Source organism: Daldinia caldariorum, assembly GCF_022478825.1.
Source record: "Daldinia caldariorum strain CBS 122874 unplaced genomic scaffold F4812scaffold_1, whole genome shotgun sequence".
NCBI classification, from domain to species: Eukaryota; Fungi; Ascomycota; class Sordariomycetes; order Xylariales; family Hypoxylaceae; genus Daldinia; species Daldinia caldariorum.
Genome location: NW_025953037.1, coordinates 143,872 through 161,278, shown reverse-complemented (window position 1 = coordinate 161,278; position 17,407 = coordinate 143,872). Strand labels below are relative to the sequence as shown.

The 17,407-nt window shown below is 46.6% G+C and overlaps 6 protein-coding genes across 6 annotated transcripts; all 6 read left to right on the top strand.

Annotated features, from left to right (window-relative positions):
* Positions 1-99: 99 nt before the first annotated feature.
* F4812DRAFT_407744 (uncharacterized protein) lies at positions 100-1,878 on the top strand. Its single transcript, XM_047932320.1, has 3 exons — positions 100-1,436; positions 1,658-1,757; positions 1,856-1,878. The coding sequence occupies exons 1-2, from the start codon at positions 283-285 to the stop codon at positions 1,710-1,712; spliced, it is 1,209 nt and encodes a 402-aa protein (XP_047794497.1). The 5' UTR covers positions 100-282; the 3' UTR covers positions 1,713-1,757; positions 1,856-1,878.
* Positions 1,879-2,462: 584 nt separating this feature from the next.
* F4812DRAFT_2060 (putative zuotin) lies at positions 2,463-4,240 on the top strand. The gene is made up of 2 exons (XM_047930294.1): positions 2,463-2,855; positions 2,974-4,240. The coding sequence occupies exons 1-2, from the start codon at positions 2,562-2,564 to the stop codon at positions 4,015-4,017; spliced, it is 1,338 nt and encodes a 445-aa protein (XP_047794496.1). The 5' UTR covers positions 2,463-2,561; the 3' UTR covers positions 4,018-4,240.
* A 1,008-nt stretch (positions 4,241-5,248) lies between these two features.
* F4812DRAFT_453991 (uncharacterized protein) lies at positions 5,249-6,313 on the top strand (the record flags this gene model as incomplete). Its single annotated transcript, XM_047936566.1, has 1 exon — positions 5,249-6,313. One exon carries the CDS (start codon positions 5,249-5,251, stop codon positions 6,311-6,313), a length of 1,065 nt encoding a protein of 354 aa, XP_047794495.1.
* Positions 6,314-6,869: 556 nt separating this feature from the next.
* Positions 6,870-9,369, top strand: F4812DRAFT_448858 (uncharacterized protein; the record flags this gene model as incomplete). The annotated part of the gene is made up of 2 exons (XM_047935903.1): positions 6,870-7,115; positions 7,162-9,369. 2 exons carry the CDS (start codon positions 6,870-6,872, stop codon positions 9,367-9,369), a joined length of 2,454 nt encoding a protein of 817 aa, XP_047794494.1.
* A 3,097-nt stretch (positions 9,370-12,466) lies between these two features.
* On the top strand, positions 12,467-13,563 carry F4812DRAFT_1853 (uncharacterized protein). The gene is made up of 2 exons (XM_047930065.1): positions 12,467-12,948; positions 13,001-13,563. Exons 1-2 carry the CDS (start codon positions 12,733-12,735, stop codon positions 13,475-13,477), a joined length of 693 nt encoding a protein of 230 aa, XP_047794493.1. The 5' UTR covers positions 12,467-12,732; the 3' UTR covers positions 13,478-13,563.
* F4812DRAFT_1908 (xaa-Pro aminopeptidase) lies at positions 13,313-14,740 on the top strand. The gene is made up of 5 exons (XM_047930128.1): positions 13,313-13,418; positions 13,479-13,524; positions 13,625-13,663; positions 13,735-14,134; positions 14,271-14,740. Exons 2-5 carry the CDS (start codon positions 13,504-13,506, stop codon positions 14,522-14,524), a joined length of 714 nt encoding a protein of 237 aa, XP_047794492.1. The 5' UTR covers positions 13,313-13,418; positions 13,479-13,503; the 3' UTR covers positions 14,525-14,740.
* Positions 14,741-17,407: the final 2,667 nt, after the last annotated feature.

Here is a 17,407-nt window from a genome sequence, read left to right as displayed (position 1 = left end):
GCTCATGAGTGGCACACTCACAGTTTTGGAAGGCAACATCGCCACAACCAGCCACATAATATTGAAGAGTACTTGCCTTAGGTACATATGTACATAATTTATGTACATAGTGTTTATATACTATGTAATACCGTGTCTCTCAAATAAATGCAGATAACATCTTTTTTGGACCCAGTATGATTTAACTTTACGCTACAGAGAGCTTCAAATTTCCAATTCATCTTTACAACTTCATCATCAACATTATTATTATTACAACATAATCATCGATCCTCAACAACTATGCCTCCACAAATAAAACAAGACCTGAACCGCTCAGGTTGGGAGTCAACCGACTTCCCATCCGTATGCGAGAATTGCCTGCCACCGAATCCATACGTTAAGATGTTGAAAGAAGACTATGGCGCCGAATGCAAGATCTGTACGCGACCTTATACCATATTTTCCTGGGCCGCCGACCGTGCCCACGGCCGAAAGAAGCGAACGAACGTTTGCCTTACTTGCGCTCGAATGAAGAATTGCTGTCAATGCTGTATGCTCGATCTACAGTTTGGCCTACCCATCCAACTTCGTGACGCCGCTCTTAAAATGGTCGCGCCCGGGCCCCAAAGCGAAGTCAACCGCGAGTACTTCGCCCAAAATAACGAGAAGGCTCTTGAAGAAGGAAGAGGCACCGAGGAATACGAGAAGACGGACGAGAAGGCGCGCGAGTTATTGCGACGACTAGCAAACAGCAAACCTTACTTCAGAAAGGGACGGGCGATTGAGGACGGAAGTGCAACCGAGTTGTCGAAGCCTGCTGGAAGCTCAAGGGGAGGCAGCCCGGCGGTAGGGGCTGGCGTAGGTGGCCCAGGCCCCATCCGCACTCGCGACTCTAGAGCAGCCGTTGCCGCAGGTGCTGGTCCAGGCTCGAGGCCAGGAAGAGGAGGTAGACCATTCCCCAGTACATCGCAATTACCACCTGGTCCCAAGGACTGGATGCCACCCTCTGATAAATCTATTATGAGTCTATTCGTTACCGGCGTCGAAGACGACCTACCCGAGTACAAAATCCGAGACTTTTTCAAAGAGCATGGCAAGATCAAGTCGTTGATCTGTAGTCATATGTCGCACTGCGCATTCATCAACTACGAGACGCGAGAGGCCGCCGAGAAAGCCGCCGAAGCTTGTCAGGGTCGGGCGGTGATTGCGGGTTGCCCCCTACGAGTGCGATGGAGCATGCCTAAAGCTATCGGAACGATGAACAAGGAGGAACGGGCTGCTATGGCTCGCGACGGACGATCTGCGTTTCCAGACCAACGACGTGGAAACGGCGGCCCCAAGGCGATAGGTGCGCCGCCTTCGCAAGGGGGAGCAAGTCAGACAGGAGCAGCACAAGATCAAGGTGTAGATAGCATGCCTATAGTGGCACCACCGCCGGGGGCTGCGGATTTCAACTATGCCAGTTTGTCAGGAGACTAGAGCAGAAGGGATAACTTTATTGCATGGGTGGCGTTGGAACAAGCATTGCGTTTATGGAAGGGTATGTTTATGTTTAAGTGAGATTATCATATGATGTGCGGCCGCTTGATCACGGCCATGGTGTTTGTTGGTACACTACGGGTATCATGATATAATACAAGATTTCATGGACTTAAGAAACTTCATTCTCTGTTACCTGTCGGCGCACGTCTTTCCGTCTATCTTGGCTATCTTGCCATCCGGGAATTTGACTGTATCATTGTCGCCCCGTTCCGTATCTTCGTGTATCCGTAGTTCTAGATCCTTTGTTAGGGACATGATCTTACCTTGGAAAAACCACATTCCGGGTTGAAGCCTTCAAAAAAATAGAGAGAAAAAAAAGGGAAAAACGTACTATATCTATCGCCTTCTTTCTTCCCTTGCACTACGTTCGACCGTAATATGGTGGCAACTTCTTCGGCATGTTTTATGGCATCCGGTAGCTCAGGATCAGTCGACGCTAATGAAGCATTGACGAGGAAGCTCTTACGTATCGAGGCTCGGGCCGCAGTTAAAACTCGCTCATCACCTAAGATACAGAGTCAATATATTGCGAAATATATTAATCAAGGTTGAATAAGTCAGGTCCTACCTTGGAAAGCTATCCTGGCTGCTCGGAGCAGGCCCCTATAAGCTTGTAAGGCCATGTTTGATGGATGCTAAATACTGCAGAGAAGTATATTTTATAAGACACTGAATAATATGTCTAGGTAGTATATAGAAGTTTCTGGATGTCGTGAAATTCAACGGGAGAAAAAAGAGGTTAAAGGTTGTGGCTTTACAACAATAAAGCTGTGGCTAAGCGTACCTAGGTACATTGTACACTGGTAGATGTACTCATGTTCTCTGCCTAGGTAATCCACCCTGCCACTTTAAGCTCTAGCTACCTAGGTACCTCCTACGTAGGTAGACGGGGTAGATAAGAAAAAAGAAACGATAAGCAATAAAAAGAAGATAAGAACAAAACAGAAAATAAAAATAATTCTTGTCACCCCACGAAAAAGGTACATCCTCTTTTTCGTCCCTTCAATTTATCGGACTTTGTACAGCAACAAACGACAATGGCTACGTCAACTATAGTAGCACGACCTCTTCCCGTCCTGCCGGAGGGCTGGTCCGCAGAGAAAGATTTTAAACAAATCGCTTCCATCACCGCGTCAACTCAACGCACCATCGAACCCGTCGGCCCTCATTTCCTTGCCCACGCCCGCCGCGCCCGTCATAAGCGTACATTCTCTGAAGATGACCGAATTCAGGCCCAGGAGAGCGCCAAGAAAATCGAGAAGGACGACGAGAGCGATGTTAGCGAGCCTGAGGATCCTCTGATGCTCCAGCGGGATGCCAAGGACTGGAAGGTAAGAATATATTCGCAGACGCTATAACTCGTCGATGCCTTCTTCTACCATATATACCTACCTAACCTAACCTAACCTAATGTAACGATCTTCTAACGTCTTCATGCTTCATATATAGTCGCAAGATCACTACCAAGTCCTTGGTTTATCCAAGTACCGATGGAAGGCAACAGAGGAGCAGATCAAGCGTGCTCACCGAAAGAAGGTCCTAAAGCACCACCCTGATAAGAAAGCTGCCCAGGGCAGTACGGAGGACGACAACTTCTTCAAGTGCATCCAGAAAGCTACCGAGGTCCTACTTGACCCTGTTAAGCGCCGACAATTCGACTCTGTTGACGAGAAGGCCGACGTCGACCCGCCGACTAAGAAGGAATTGGCCAAGGGCAACTACTACAAGCTCTGGAGCCGTGTCTTCAAGTCCGAATCGCGCTTCTCCAAGCAGCAACCCGTGCCCACCTTTGGCGACGAGAACTCGACCAAGGAGGACGTAGAGAATTTCTATAACTTCTGGTACAACTTCGACTCGTGGCGCTCGTTCGAATACCTGGACGAGGACGTGCCGGACGACAACGAAAACCGCGACCAGAAGCGCCACATGGAGCGCAAGAACGCCAACGCCCGCAAGAAGAAGAAGGCCGAGGACAACGCGCGCCTGCGCAAGCTCCTCGACGATTGCTCCGCCGGCGACGAGCGCATCAAGAAGTTCCGCCAGGAGGCCAACGCCGCCAAGAACAAGAAGCGCCTCGACAAGGAGGCCGCCGAGAAGAAAGCGAAGGAGGACGCCCGCCTGAAGAAGGAGGCGGAAGAGAAAGCTGCCAAGGAGGCCGAGGAGAAGGCCAAGGCCGAGCGCGAAGCCAACAAGAAGGCGAAGGAGGCCGCCAAAACCGCCGTCAAGAAGAATAAGCGTGTGCTCCGCGGCTCCGTCAAGGACGCCAACTACTTTGTCGGCGCTGGCGACGCTAGCCCCGCCCAGATCGACGCCGTACTGAACGACGTCGACCTCGTGCAGGGCAAGATAGACCCCGACGAGATCGCGGCGTTGGCCGGAAAGCTTAACGGCCTCAAGGTTGCGAACGAGATCAAGGGCGTGTGGAGCGAGGAGGTCAAGAGACTCGTCGACGCTGGTAAGCTGAAGGATGGTGAAGCTAAGTCTTTGGCGTAGATAGACTCCTAGGTTAGGTACTCATAGGAGATAATAGCCTTATATCGTCTAGGTTGCGTGTTTCCCCTATATCTTGTGCTACTTCCTAGCGGGTTGGGCAAAAAACAAAACTACTAGTGAGTACCAGTATCTTCAAAAGGGGTAGTCATTACGCCAGATAAGACCCAGAAGCCTTTTGCTAAGTACTATACCTGGTTTCATTATTTAGCTCTTGTGTAAAATCGCAATTTAGCTATGTCAACAGAACGTAATAGATTAGTACACCCTCCCCCTTTTTGTCCTTTACCTATCGTCAGTATGTGCCTCCCCATCTGGATTCAGTAGATTGATTGCCTGATCCATATAGGCACCTATATCATAGAATGACGCATCAAGTTGCAATTGAACAACTGGTGAGAAACTCGGCAACTCACCAAGAAGCCATGCCATCAATATCTTATAGATTCTCAATCATGAACATTGCAGTCTCTAACGACGACATTAATAAAGCATATCCCATCGGTCTCTCTTTGGAATATTCCATAGGCTCTGGACCGTAGTGCCTGGTAAGACTCCCAGTCCTCCTGTGGCATTGGTCCGTACCAGGCCATCTTGAGCCTGCGATTAACAACTCTGGCTTGGTTCTCGTCTCTGAGAAGTACTTGCGTGCCATCTCCGTGGGAATTCAAGGCTTCCTGGAGAATCTTGTCCTCTTTTTTCCGTAAGACCATTACATCTTATGCCGAAGATACCTCGCTGTTTATCTACGTCTCGTTCCGAAAGTTTGCATTTGAACAAGACTTCATTGTCGTCGAACCACTCAGGATACCAGGTCCTTTCCTGATTGGAAATTTTAGATGTGCTTTGCTCTTAGGCTTATTTGAATTGCAACCCAAGTCAACTACGGAGCAAGAACCCCCCTTTTTCTTTTTTATGCCAAAACAGCTATTCCATCCCAAACTTATCCCGGTAACAATTCGACTTTCGGATTGGTGCGTTAATAAAGACGTAGGCATTGGCATCGACAACATATCGTGGAATCGATTATTCCGATGTAATGTCGCCAAGCTTAAAGGTAAACCAATTTACCCCTGACAACTCCGATGGCAGAATAAGCCGTAACATCGTGGATTTTGGTGCTACCTAACTCCTCGAGGGGTATATAAAAGCTTGCCGTCTCCACACGTAGAAACATAGAGGAATGGTATTCGAAGATTATTTCTTCATTTCAAGAAATTTGGGAAACTGTACCATGGCACGATCTTTTATAATTGCCGCAGCGCTTGCATTCGTTGCCGTTGCCCAGGCTCAGTGCGGCTCTGGTACTCCAGATGCTACCGTGACCGGTTCTGGCAGCTCTTTCAAAGCCACGAAAGGCTCAAACACGGTATACTCTGGCTCTGACTACCGTGCGGCGATCCAGGCCGCTGTAAACTCAATAAGCAGCGGCCAACGCGTCTCTGTTATGGCCTCGGGTTCGATTGGCGCGAATACTATCACCATAAGCAGTGGCAAGATATTTGAGGGCTGCGGTACTATCGACGTTGGAAACCGGGCAGGGCATGGCGCAATTGAGTCTTTAGACACTACTGGTGTTCAAATCCCGTACCTTACCATGACCGGTAACCCGTACTTTGGCTTGCGATTCTACGGCACGAAGGATCTAGTTCTCGGAAAGATCACGATGAATCTAAGCGGTGGGTTGGGCATCCGTTTCGACCGAGACGCAGCCGCAAACTCGAATGTGAAGATGGACGTCATCAAAGTTACGGGGGCTGGTAGCCACGCCGTAGAGACATGGAACATAGATGGTCTTGAAATCAACCAGGTTATCGCAAAAGATGTCGGCGAATGTGGCTTGCTACTCCAGAAGACGACTAACGCCAAGGTTAAACTGGTCGATGGCGACAACGTCGCAAAGGGCACGGGGTATGCGACATTTCGGATGGCGAATAATAACGGACAGAATCCCAACGGAAATTACAACACCAACGTTTACGTCGACAAAGTCAAGTCTCGTGGCGGAGGCCGTGGCATCTTCTGCGTCTCGCAATCAGGAGCGGCCGTAATCGAGAGCGTTGACCTCTCTGGTAACGGCAACAATGCCATCCTCATCGAGAACTGCTACAACGTTTCAATCCGCGGGGGAACGGTAAACGGTGGTGGAGAGGTACGTCTCGCGGCTCGCGACGAATTTCCCAATAACCGGGACATTTGGATCAACCTCACCGTGAACAACAACTCCGTTCGTGAGTCTCCGTGCGGTGATAATACCAACTGGACGATTGGAGGAAATGCTAGCAAGAACCTCTGCTGAGAAGCTACCTATGTACATAATGTCAATATCTACGCCCAATATACCTTCTAAGTGTTCCATAAGTCCCATCAGACTGAATAATAAGTCTGCAGTATACGTCAGGCAAAGTTCTAGTTCCACAGCCACATACCTACCTACCTAGCTTACTATGGTATTAGCACCCTATATAAACGAGCCGTATTTATTAGGTACCTCGTATGCGAATAGATACTTAAGAATAGTTGTCCTGAGCTACTCGATGCGAGGGTATCCAATCAACGCACTGCTTGTATATCGAATCCGGACCAGTAATAACATCAACCAAATTATACTTTGGTTTCGGTGAGGCTTTCTGCTTTCTTTCGTCGTGGTTAACTGCAACTATGCCGTGTAACCGTAGCACGCAATCTATAAATTCTAACTGGTCACTTTACCATGGATGCCTAACAAACAGAGAGCCTACATAGGTAGGGTACTTATTCCTCCGAATCCCTCTTTGTAAATTCCAGTTCATTCCCATCTAGTTCTGCGCTGGTACCTAGATAGGTGTAGGTGCTACTCAGATATCACATAAGTGATGGCGAAATTTAAACCAAACCCGACCGCGGTCGACTTCAGACCAAGCCCAGAACAACACTTAAATTGTTCTGGCCCCATGTCTCGAAGATTTAATCAAAAGCCCACAGTACCTTACAATGACACTCGGGCCCAGATACCATGCAAATTCTTCCAACAAGGTCGGTGTCGGAACGGTGATTCTTGCCCGTTTCTGCACTTAAAGGATTCCATAGTCGACGATTCTCTTCAACGCACACAGAATGAGGTAAGACTAGTAACAGGAAATGCTTCACAGCTGACGGCTATTGTAGATTGATACGACTTTGAGACAAGACAAGATCGTTCGTACTATCTTAGGCGCTTTAGTTCAGTTCGAGATGGGTGCTATGGTTGAAAATGTATCGTTGCCATCGGACTTTTCAACCATTCAAATCAGCCAACTCCCACGAGATATCACAGAACATTCAGTGCTAAATTTCCTTCAATCCTACGATATCGACGTCCCAGTAGAGCCCGAAGTCCGCATTATTCATGACCAAGATCACTCGAGCGCCTTAGTAAAAGCAAGAGATCCCGAGTTCGCCAAAGCCGCCGCAAGAAAATTTAGCCTACAGAGCACTTCCCGCTCGGCTAATCGCGAAAAACCTATAGTTATCCCCGTTCAGAACCATATAAAGTCAGATTCGAGCACTCTCCGTGTAGATTGCTGCAAGGTTCATATATCTTGGCACAAGCCATACAAGGCTGCGTGGCTCAACTTTGGCGACGAGAAGATTGCCAAGCGTGTGTACGACAACTTCCAGGCCGGAAAATACAAAATCATGGACCAAACTGTGCATTGCAACCGTCCGACCGGAGGAGGGACATTTCGCAATCCTCTGGCGTGGACTGTGTACTTAACAGAAGTACCAGCCTCCGCAACCGAATTTGACGTCGAGAAGTCTATCTCTCATCAAATTTACAAGCCCCGAAAGATCCAGCTTGGAGATCCCACATATAAGGGCGATGATGAAACTTGTTCGGCGCAGATTAAATCACTCTTCACGTCTATTGGACCTTTGGAGTGGTGGGAATTTACTCCCGACACTGCTGGCAAGCGCATGAAAGCAAGCGCGCGATTCCTGAGCGAGGATGATGCTAGGGAGGCTGCAAAATCACTTAACCAGACACCTCCCCTCTTCAACAAAAGCGCGAAACTCACTGTACAGTTAGTTCATATGGTAAAGTTTAAGGTACATGTCAAGGTCTACGAAGCAGTCCAATCCCAGCTTCAAGCCAAGATCAGAGGTTGGAAGGATTCACATCTGACTTATGTTGCCTACCCAAACACCAACCCTCCGAAATGGTACCAGGTGTTAAAGCTGGAGGGAGAGGGAGAAAAGGAGGTGGCCAGGGCACAAGGTACCATCTCCAAGATTATATCCGGTGTAGTGGCTAGAGATGGTTCTTCCACTCTGTGGCACCCAGCTCTGCGTAAGAATGGGATGCTATTTCAGCAATTGGCTCTAATTGAACAGAGGAACGGAATCGCCATTATCCGGAACAAAGTTAAGTCACAACTTCAGCTATACGGATCGCCGGCGGCTTGCGAAACAGCCAAAGATGAGATTACTAGACTGATACGAGACGAATCGTCCCAACAATTTAATATCCAACTTGGAGATCATGAATTGTCGTGGGCGCTTCGAGGGGGTTTGAAAAGTATCGAGGCGAAGTTAGGATCAGAGAAGGTTATACTTGATATCACGTCGACGCCGAAACGTATCACTATAATCGGTACCGCCAAAGACTACGATACGGCAAATTCCTTAGTCAAGGGTAAAGAGGAAGCACAGACGGAGATTAACATTCAAGGGGATCAAGATTGCTCGGTATGCTGGAATACGGCCGATAACCCAGTCCGGACGGAGTGCAGCCACGTCTACTGCCTCGACTGTTTCGAGAATTTATGCTTTTCCGTTATGACACAAAACACAGTCACTCGCATCGCCTGTGTTGGGGGATCCGGAAGTTGTTCTAAAACGATGGGGCTTCCGGAGTTACAAGAACACCTGTCGTCGAGTTCGTTCGAGGACCTTTTAGAGAAATCCCTCGATTTATACGTGCGACACAGTCTCCATTTGTTTGGTTACTGTCCATCCCCAGATTGCGGATATATCTATCGGATCAACGCCACGCCTAGAATCCAGATGTGTCCCAATTGTCACGAAGAGGTGTGTACGGCATGCCAAGCTCAGCATAGGACTATGTCATGCGGAGATTATAAAGATAGTTTGACAGGCGGGCTCGAAGCTAGTGAAAGGTGGAAGAAAGAGAACGGTGTTAAAAATTGTCCCAAGTGTAAAACCCCTATAGAAAAGGGGGAGGGGTGTAACCACATAGCTTGTCGGTGTGGCGCACATATCTGTTGGGTTTGCTTGGAAACATTCAAGGTACCTGGTGAATGTTACGACCATATGAACAAAGTACATAGCGGAATTGGATTGGAGGAGCTTCAGAATATATTCGGCTTAAGATAGGTGAGGTACCAGGTAGACAGGAGGTATCCAAGGTAAATGGGTGATAAAGATTGTTAATATACTAGCGGCGCCATGGCATTCAGGCATGTAGAAGCTAAGTGAAATTCAATGTTTACGTTGGGGCTCCAAAAATGAATAGAAGCGGCGTTAGATCTGAGTTGCTGTACGCGCGATCTTGATAATTACATCGACCCACCTAGGCTACTCTGTCACTCTGCAATATCTTCACCAAAATAAGTCAAAAAATATCCTTTTTTATTTCCGCCTGTAGAAAATTGAGTTAATTATATTTTTTGTACATGAAATCCTTTTGGAGTATTTAGAGTTGGTAACGCTATTGCATAGTGACAAGGTGAAATTTCGGTTATAAAATAGGGGGTTAACTAAAAGCGTTAACTATCGCGTTACCATAGGGTCATTCCCACATTGCATGTTGATTACAGAAAATTGCGCACAAATTATGATAGAGATCATCTTGGGATACAAATTGATTCAATCTCGTACTGCAAACTTCAGTAAATTCTAGTGGCCATATTATGCCCGCCCACGTAGGTGAATATCAAGCTCATATCTATCCGCGCTACACTCAAACTCCTAATGCGTGTGCCCAGGGTAACCATAGAAGCAGCATGACAAGTCCTGATTTTATCGAAATATTAAGATCTAAAATTACTAGCACGACTGATTTAGTCAATGAGGTAGGTACATCGAAGGTAACATGGTGAGCCACTTACCTCTATCGAGTGCCTCGTTAGGTTACCTAACCTATTCGACAACTCAACCCTTATTGCTTCCAATATTTAAGATATCTCCTGACTGTAGGGAAGAATAGAAACTGATCTTGATCTTGACACGTTACTAAATAAAGCGACCTACGTAGGTACATACATTAGGTACCTAGGTATGTATGGACACTGATTCGAAGTGGCACATTGAAAAAGATAAGAGGAATCTTTAAATGTTACTGATTTAAGCAGTGGAAAAATAGAATAAAAGGTAGAATAAATTAAATTTTAGTTGATATTAGGCCGTGTATATTTTAAATCACTAAAAAAAGATAACGAAATCAGATGTGATTCCCGGTATGCCTATCAAGCACATATATGTTATGCTAGGGAGGCAGGTACGTGTGTAAAATCAGGACGTACTTTCCAAAGCAATGAGCAGATCATAAAATGCATAGGTACCTACTTGAAAAAAATGATTTTTGAAGGTACGCAACTGCCTACTTAGAGCTAAAAAAAATTCTTTTATTTTTTGATCGAACCTGCCTAAGTTTGAAATAATTTTTCCATTGGTTGCACGGCCAGCTGTAACTTCCCAAATCAGAGAAACCTGAGGTACGTAAAAAGATTTTTTTTAAAAGAAGGTGCGAAAGCAAGTACATAGGTAATAATACTGATTTTAAAATCAAACTGCCAAAATCAGTGGCCTAGAATAACTATATAAGGGTGGGCAGTCTCCCCCATTCTCCCCCTTCCAGCTTTCCTCTCTCACTCCACAATAACCACAACCATAACTACAACCACAACTACAACAACCACCACTACCACCAATACCAATACCAATCACAACAACTATCACAACTTCTTCCATCCTTTTCAATCAAAGGTAAGTCACTGATCTATCTCAACTTCTTCCCCAATTCAAACTTCCATCCCCTCCTCCCCACTTCTCAACTTCAACCTCCTTCACTTACACATCGCTGCCTACTTTGACTTTTCGCATCAATTTTCTCTATTGCATCATAACTTCTCTTCTACCTTGGGCTCTTCGTCGCAAGACCATTCCAGGCTATCATTAAGACCTTGGATTTCTCTTTCACTCCTCCATCCCCACTTCGTCTATCACTCCATCCTCTTGTCCAAACTCTCTATACAACCCACATTACATTCATACATACATATACTTGTAGCAACTAATCATCATCTAACAAGTTTAGCAAGCATATTACCTACGAGTTCCACCAACGTCGAAATTATAGGCTCCTCTTTCCTTCAGGTGGCGGCCTTGTGTCCATTATAAACGACCTACGTACCGCTGGCCTGGATCTCTTCTAAGTGGCTTTGCCGTTTATGGGGAGGGGAGCACCCTCATCTCAGGAAATCGTCGCCATACCCCTCTAGCCCCAATCAAACCCAATGCTGACCCCGGCCAGTTATTATATTATTTTTTTGTAAGTGCATTAACTTCAACTTTGCTATCGTCGCTTGTGACCTATCTAACATTGAAAGTAGTTACGGCGATACCTCATAAAAACGACAACAAGGATATTAGAAACAACGATTTTAAAACAACAATATTATTAACAGCAGCATTATTATCAGTCAATTTGGGGTCAGCCGGGTCCCTGGACCTTCGCAGGAGTAGGCGAAGAGATAAGGGCAGAGAAGTTCTATACCGTGCTCCGTGTTGCCAGGCTAGTACTTGCAGGGACGGTGCCAATGTAGGTTCAAGTTTTTACAGCATCGGGCTGGCCGTAAACATTGGCGCTATCGACATGTGTTGCTTCGGCGCTCTTGTCGTGTCTGCTTGCCTGGGTGGAAGTGCCCTGGGAGGCGGCGTTCCTCGACGTGCAAGGGGGTTTCTAGCAGTGCCTGCGAGGCCCGTGGAGTGGCACTGCTTCACGTTACACACCTCACCCCCATCGCCGCGGCACCCTGGTTTTAACTCAACTGGGGCCGGGGAGGTGAGCCCCGATGGCAAGCCGATCCGTCCGGTGAGGAGGTTTCGCCAGCGCCGCGAAGGATTTCGATTCTTATTAGAAAGGTCAGGCATTGGAGGCTGCCCAAGGGAGATAGGTGTCCTATGTCAAGCAGTCTCTGGGTAATTTCCTGAGGTGAGGGCAGGTAAGTATCATCGGAATCCCTTTGAAGTACTACTAATCCGCAGGTAAACATATCATGACTTTGGTCACTCAATAGTGAACGTAACTTTTTTCTACTTCACTTTAATTTTTGGAACCTTTTCAGCTCTGCTGAGTCAAACTTTTTTTTTCTCATTGCAATGCCTGGCTGGCCCAGTCCTGTGAAGAAGGAGCACTTGAGCAATAGGTCGTCCACGATTGTTTAAATGCTTGCCCAAAAGAGTAGGTGTCTTGAACAAGAAGGTTCACCCGGCAACGGCTCAATTGATCGGAATCTCCCGATAAAGGTACGGGAGCGATACTCTCCCAAAATACAACGTACAAGAACCGACCTTGACTCGGATATCCCTAAATTCAAAGAAAATAGGGGTGAATGTCCCTCCTACACTTCCAAATAGCCATCCGAATTAAGCACAAATTTAAGACGGTATAAGTATTATCATCAAACCGGAAAAAAAAGCCTCTTCCAAGTTTCAGTGACAGGTACCTAATGAACGATGCGGGGTCCTAAAGTATTACTCACTTGTTTGATCAACAGCTGGACTGCTTGTGCGCTGGTACAAGCGTATGTTGGAACAGCCCCTGGGAAAACACCAGAGGTCCAAATACTACCCTCATTACGAGAGCAGGCCAGACTACTAGACGGATGGACCGAAGAGCGTAAAGCTCTGATCCCAGGATTGCTACGCAAGTATGGTATCGATGCTTGGCTGGTACGCTGTTACATGATGTCTCACTTCGTCCCATCCCTGACAAGTTTCATAGATGAGCCAGCGCGAATATGCTGAGGACACCGTGTTTTGGGCTCTCAAGGAAGCTACGCAGTTCTCTGCTAGGCGGCGGACCACATATCTCTTCCTGGCTGATCCAGTCGGCGGGGCGCCATCCAGCTATTCATGGGTCGAGAATACGGAAGCTGTATGGACGGAACTGCGGCAGATTCTAGCAGTACAGCAGCCACACTCCATCGCGCTTAATACACATCCGGAAATAGCGTTCTCGGGAGGCTTGCATGCTGGTGAGCTCGATGCTGTTATCAGAGGCGTAGGAGATGAGTGGAGAGACAGATTTGTGTTGGAGCCTATGCTAGGCGTCGAACTAGTCGCGACGATGGTTAATAGCAGGCTCCCGTGGTATCAGAAGCTGATGGAAACAAGCTGGGCTATCATCGAGGAGGCTTTTGGTATGTATGAAAACACACCGTGTTGGTATTTTGAGATTCTCATCCAGGGACGGTCTTAAGACTACACTTGTAACTTGTAAGGGACATGATTGCTGACCTTTCTGTAGTAAGTGAAGCTGCCCTGTCTATTGACTTGTTGAACACAGAACGGCGAGGACTTTAGTTGCAAGATTGCACAGCTGACCCAACATGTTTTCATATACAAGAGCGAGAAGGTGATTGTTCCTGGGAAGTCTACAAGTTGGGTGAGTTTATACTTGTCCGATTCTAAGTGAATATCGTGAAATTCTTTACTAAGAAATTGTTGACTCCCCAGGATATCGAATGGTGGATGCGAGAGAAGATCCAATCTCTAAATTACACCACCTGGTTCCAACCCAGTGTTTTCATCTTGACAGGCAAAGGATTCCCTGCGGCAGATGACCCGTCCGCCTCGATGGACGACCCTCGCGCGCCCGACCGCCCAATTCAGTATGGCGATCTAATCCACACAGATTTTGGCGTATCGGCCCTCGGTTTAAACACCGACACGCAGCACATAGGTTATGTTCTGTACCCCGGGGAGACAGAAGCTGACGTTCCTAAGGGGATGATCGAGGGCCTGAAAAAAGTCAACCGCTTACAGGACATTGTGAAGGGCAACATGAAAATCGGGATGACAGGTAACGAGATCCTGAAAGCCTCTCTGGAGCAGATGCACGGTGAAGGTATCGAAGGTAAGATCTACTGCCATGCCACTGGGGAATGGGGTCACTCGGCAGGGACAGTAATTGGTAAGCACCACGTTAGGTTCCACCCGCGTCGCCGGCGTCTATCGGCGTTATTTCGCTAACTTGCCCCCTACCTACCTAGGTATGACGAATCTCCAGGACGAAGTCCCCGTTCTGGGGGACCTCCATTTACTGAAGAACACGTACTACAGCATCGAACTTTTCGCGGAACACTTCGTGCCCGAGAGGAACCGGACCATCGTCTTCCCTCAGGAAGAGGATGTGTACTGGGACGAAGAAGCGAATAGCTGGCAGTGGGTGTATGGGAGGCAGAAGGAGCTTTTGTTAATAAGGACACCTGCTTTAGATAGCGAGGAAGCGCCAGCAGAGTTGTAAAAGGAGGGAGAAGGAAGTTTACTATCTCGTATATGCCTACCTATATAGGTGTATCTTCCATTAGCTTTGACATGAGAACATATTGATTTACAGAAGTGTACCTATTTATCGTATAATATGGCTAGAGTTAGTTATCGGAAGAGACATTGGAACGCGTTGGTATTGTCCGTAAATCCGACCTCTGGCCGATGAGAAAGCTTCCCGTCTTACCTTAGCAAGGGGCAAAAAGCTTGGCCCTTCCCAAGCGCCAGGTTTTTATCCAATGAAGAGGCAGCTGATGATGCAATCATACCTTGATGTGTTTGGGGTGTAAAGTGGACGATTGCTGCCGCTGCCGCTGCCGTTGCTGCAGATCAGACGGGGAGAAAAATATAATACGAGCTAATGATATAAGGTACTACATTATCTATACATAATACCCGTACTTAGGGATGGATGGATGCATTTATAATAATGAAGTAAGAAGAATAATACTTGGTTTAGTTTTTTATGTTAGCTATATGAAAAACAACAACCTTAGATGGTAAATATGGTAACTGACATGACATACTTACGACTAAGGTAGCATGTAGCATGTAGCATGAAGCATGATATGGGCGCGTGAATAAAAGCCGGGGGATAATAAATACCTCGTCAGCGCATTAGAGGGTAGATTCTAGAAAGGCTCAACATGTACTAGGTAGGTCGGTACCTAAGGTAAGCTAAGGGGAGAGGACACGGACGGATGGGGGAGTGTCTAAGTTCTGCAGAATGCTGCCGGGTTGCCCGATTTAGATGGGGCCGGGCGCTTGTAGATAGATACCCAACGCGCGCGCGGGGGGGAGGGTAGGGAGGGGAGTCAAGGGTTGGAACAAATAAGGGGACTGACTTATTTTAATACTAATAATACTATGTAAGTGTAGCAGCCCATTAATAAAGTTAATAAAGTTGGCGGGAGGGAAGCAAGAAGCAAGGTCTTGGGAGGTTGACACCTATATCGGGTCCGTAGTCTTATTATATGATATGATACAATACACTTAACCTAGTTGTGCTGCCCATTGAGGTCATACAGCTTTCCTTTCCTTGATGGATGATCCAGCTGTTCGTCCCACAGTAAAGGCGATCCACAATCGAGGCTTGGCACACGGTTGCGTGCTTGTTCCGCAAGCGCAAGGCATCTCGACCTAAGGCAGGTAATTAGACAGTTGAAACTATAAGAGAATGGGGAATCCAAACAGGTGACAGGTAGAGAGTCACGATGGTTATTTTTTTTATGATTTTTTATACCGAGATTGGTTACGTTAAGATATACCTTTATGTACCTAGGTAGGTACCTTACCTATCTTATCAGAGCTTAATCCCTGTCGAAGTCTTTTATTATTATTCTTTTATCTCTCCTCATAGCCATCCGAATAATCCCTAGAGGCGAGAGGGAAAAAACCGCGTGGTGGTTGATTCCCCCATTCCTTCAGCCCCTCAGCCCCTCTACTACCTAGGTACCCCTCTATACGCTAGATATCTACCTAAGGTACGTACTTGGATACTTGTAAATATTGATGCAAACATCAAAGAGCCTTCAATAATGTATATCATATAATTACTAGGTTTCAATTTTTTTTCCCATTTTGCTATATGGCTCTGTAATGAATATTGTTATTATTGATTTATTCAAAAAAAAAAATGTAATTCGTAAGGATTAATTTGTTTAGGTAAAGAAGCTGTTAGGTTAGGTCCTTTGTAATCGTAGGTACATGTTGACGATGTGAAAGGACCGAGAAGGCGCGACTTCCCCAGTAACAATCTTCCTTATGACGTTGGGAATCCAAGATTTTGCGACGAGACAGAAAAATATAAAAATGTATCTCATTCCACTAAAAGTCCATTACATAGGTACCTATAGGTGGTACAAACACAATAATATAGGTACCTACCCGGCTTACCTACCTGGCTTACCTACGACATACATTACCTGGTAACTTACCTTGATCGTATCAGGTAACCTTTACCTTATATCTTACAAGGCATTGACCTCGTTGATCTCTCTCTTCTAATAAGTAACCTCTCAAAATAAATCCTGTCCTTAGTCTGGAAGGAGGAACGAAGGAACACAGACAACAAGAAAGGCAAAACGCCTCCGTCTTTTTTCTTCTTCACATTTCGTTAGTATTCCCTCTTACCATCTCCCCCCATTCAATTGCATCTAGCAGTTATTATATCATCGCAATTTGTTCTTGTCGCGCACAAGTTTTTCTTATTTTGCCTCTTCTGCCAAGTCCATCATAAAAAATCGTCAAGTCCAAATATTGATACATCCAGTACAGCACGCAAAGAAAATAGCACGAAAAGAAGACCAAGGGGAAACGCGGTCGCATCCCTATCTGTTCATCGTACCGCATCGCGCCGTATAGTTACCGCATCCATTCTACCGACTCCATCGTCTCGTCTTGCATCGCCTTGCATCGCCTCGAGCTAAATCGCATTGTTTCGCATTCTTATCAACTCGTCTTCCTCTTCTATATCCTCGTCTATGTCTACGAATGTGACCACCACCTTAACCTCTTCTACTTAACCCCGCCACCATTCTCCGCAGAGCATCGACATTCGCATTTTTTATATACGACCGAATGCGTAACTCACTGCTCTAGGTTGCCACATAAACTCGACTTTCCGTCGTCTGGCTTCCGCCAAGTATAACCCATACATACCTCGATTTACGGCTGTGCGCTCCTCATATTTTCTTCCAAAACAATGAAGAATGCCAAAGACTCGGCAGCAGGCACTTCTGCTTCGAATCCTGCAACGAAACAAGGCCCAACAGCTCCGAATATAGTACCAATGATGGCCGGCGCAAATGGTAACGGCACAAACTCTTCAACTATTACGACGACAGACATGTCGAGCCCG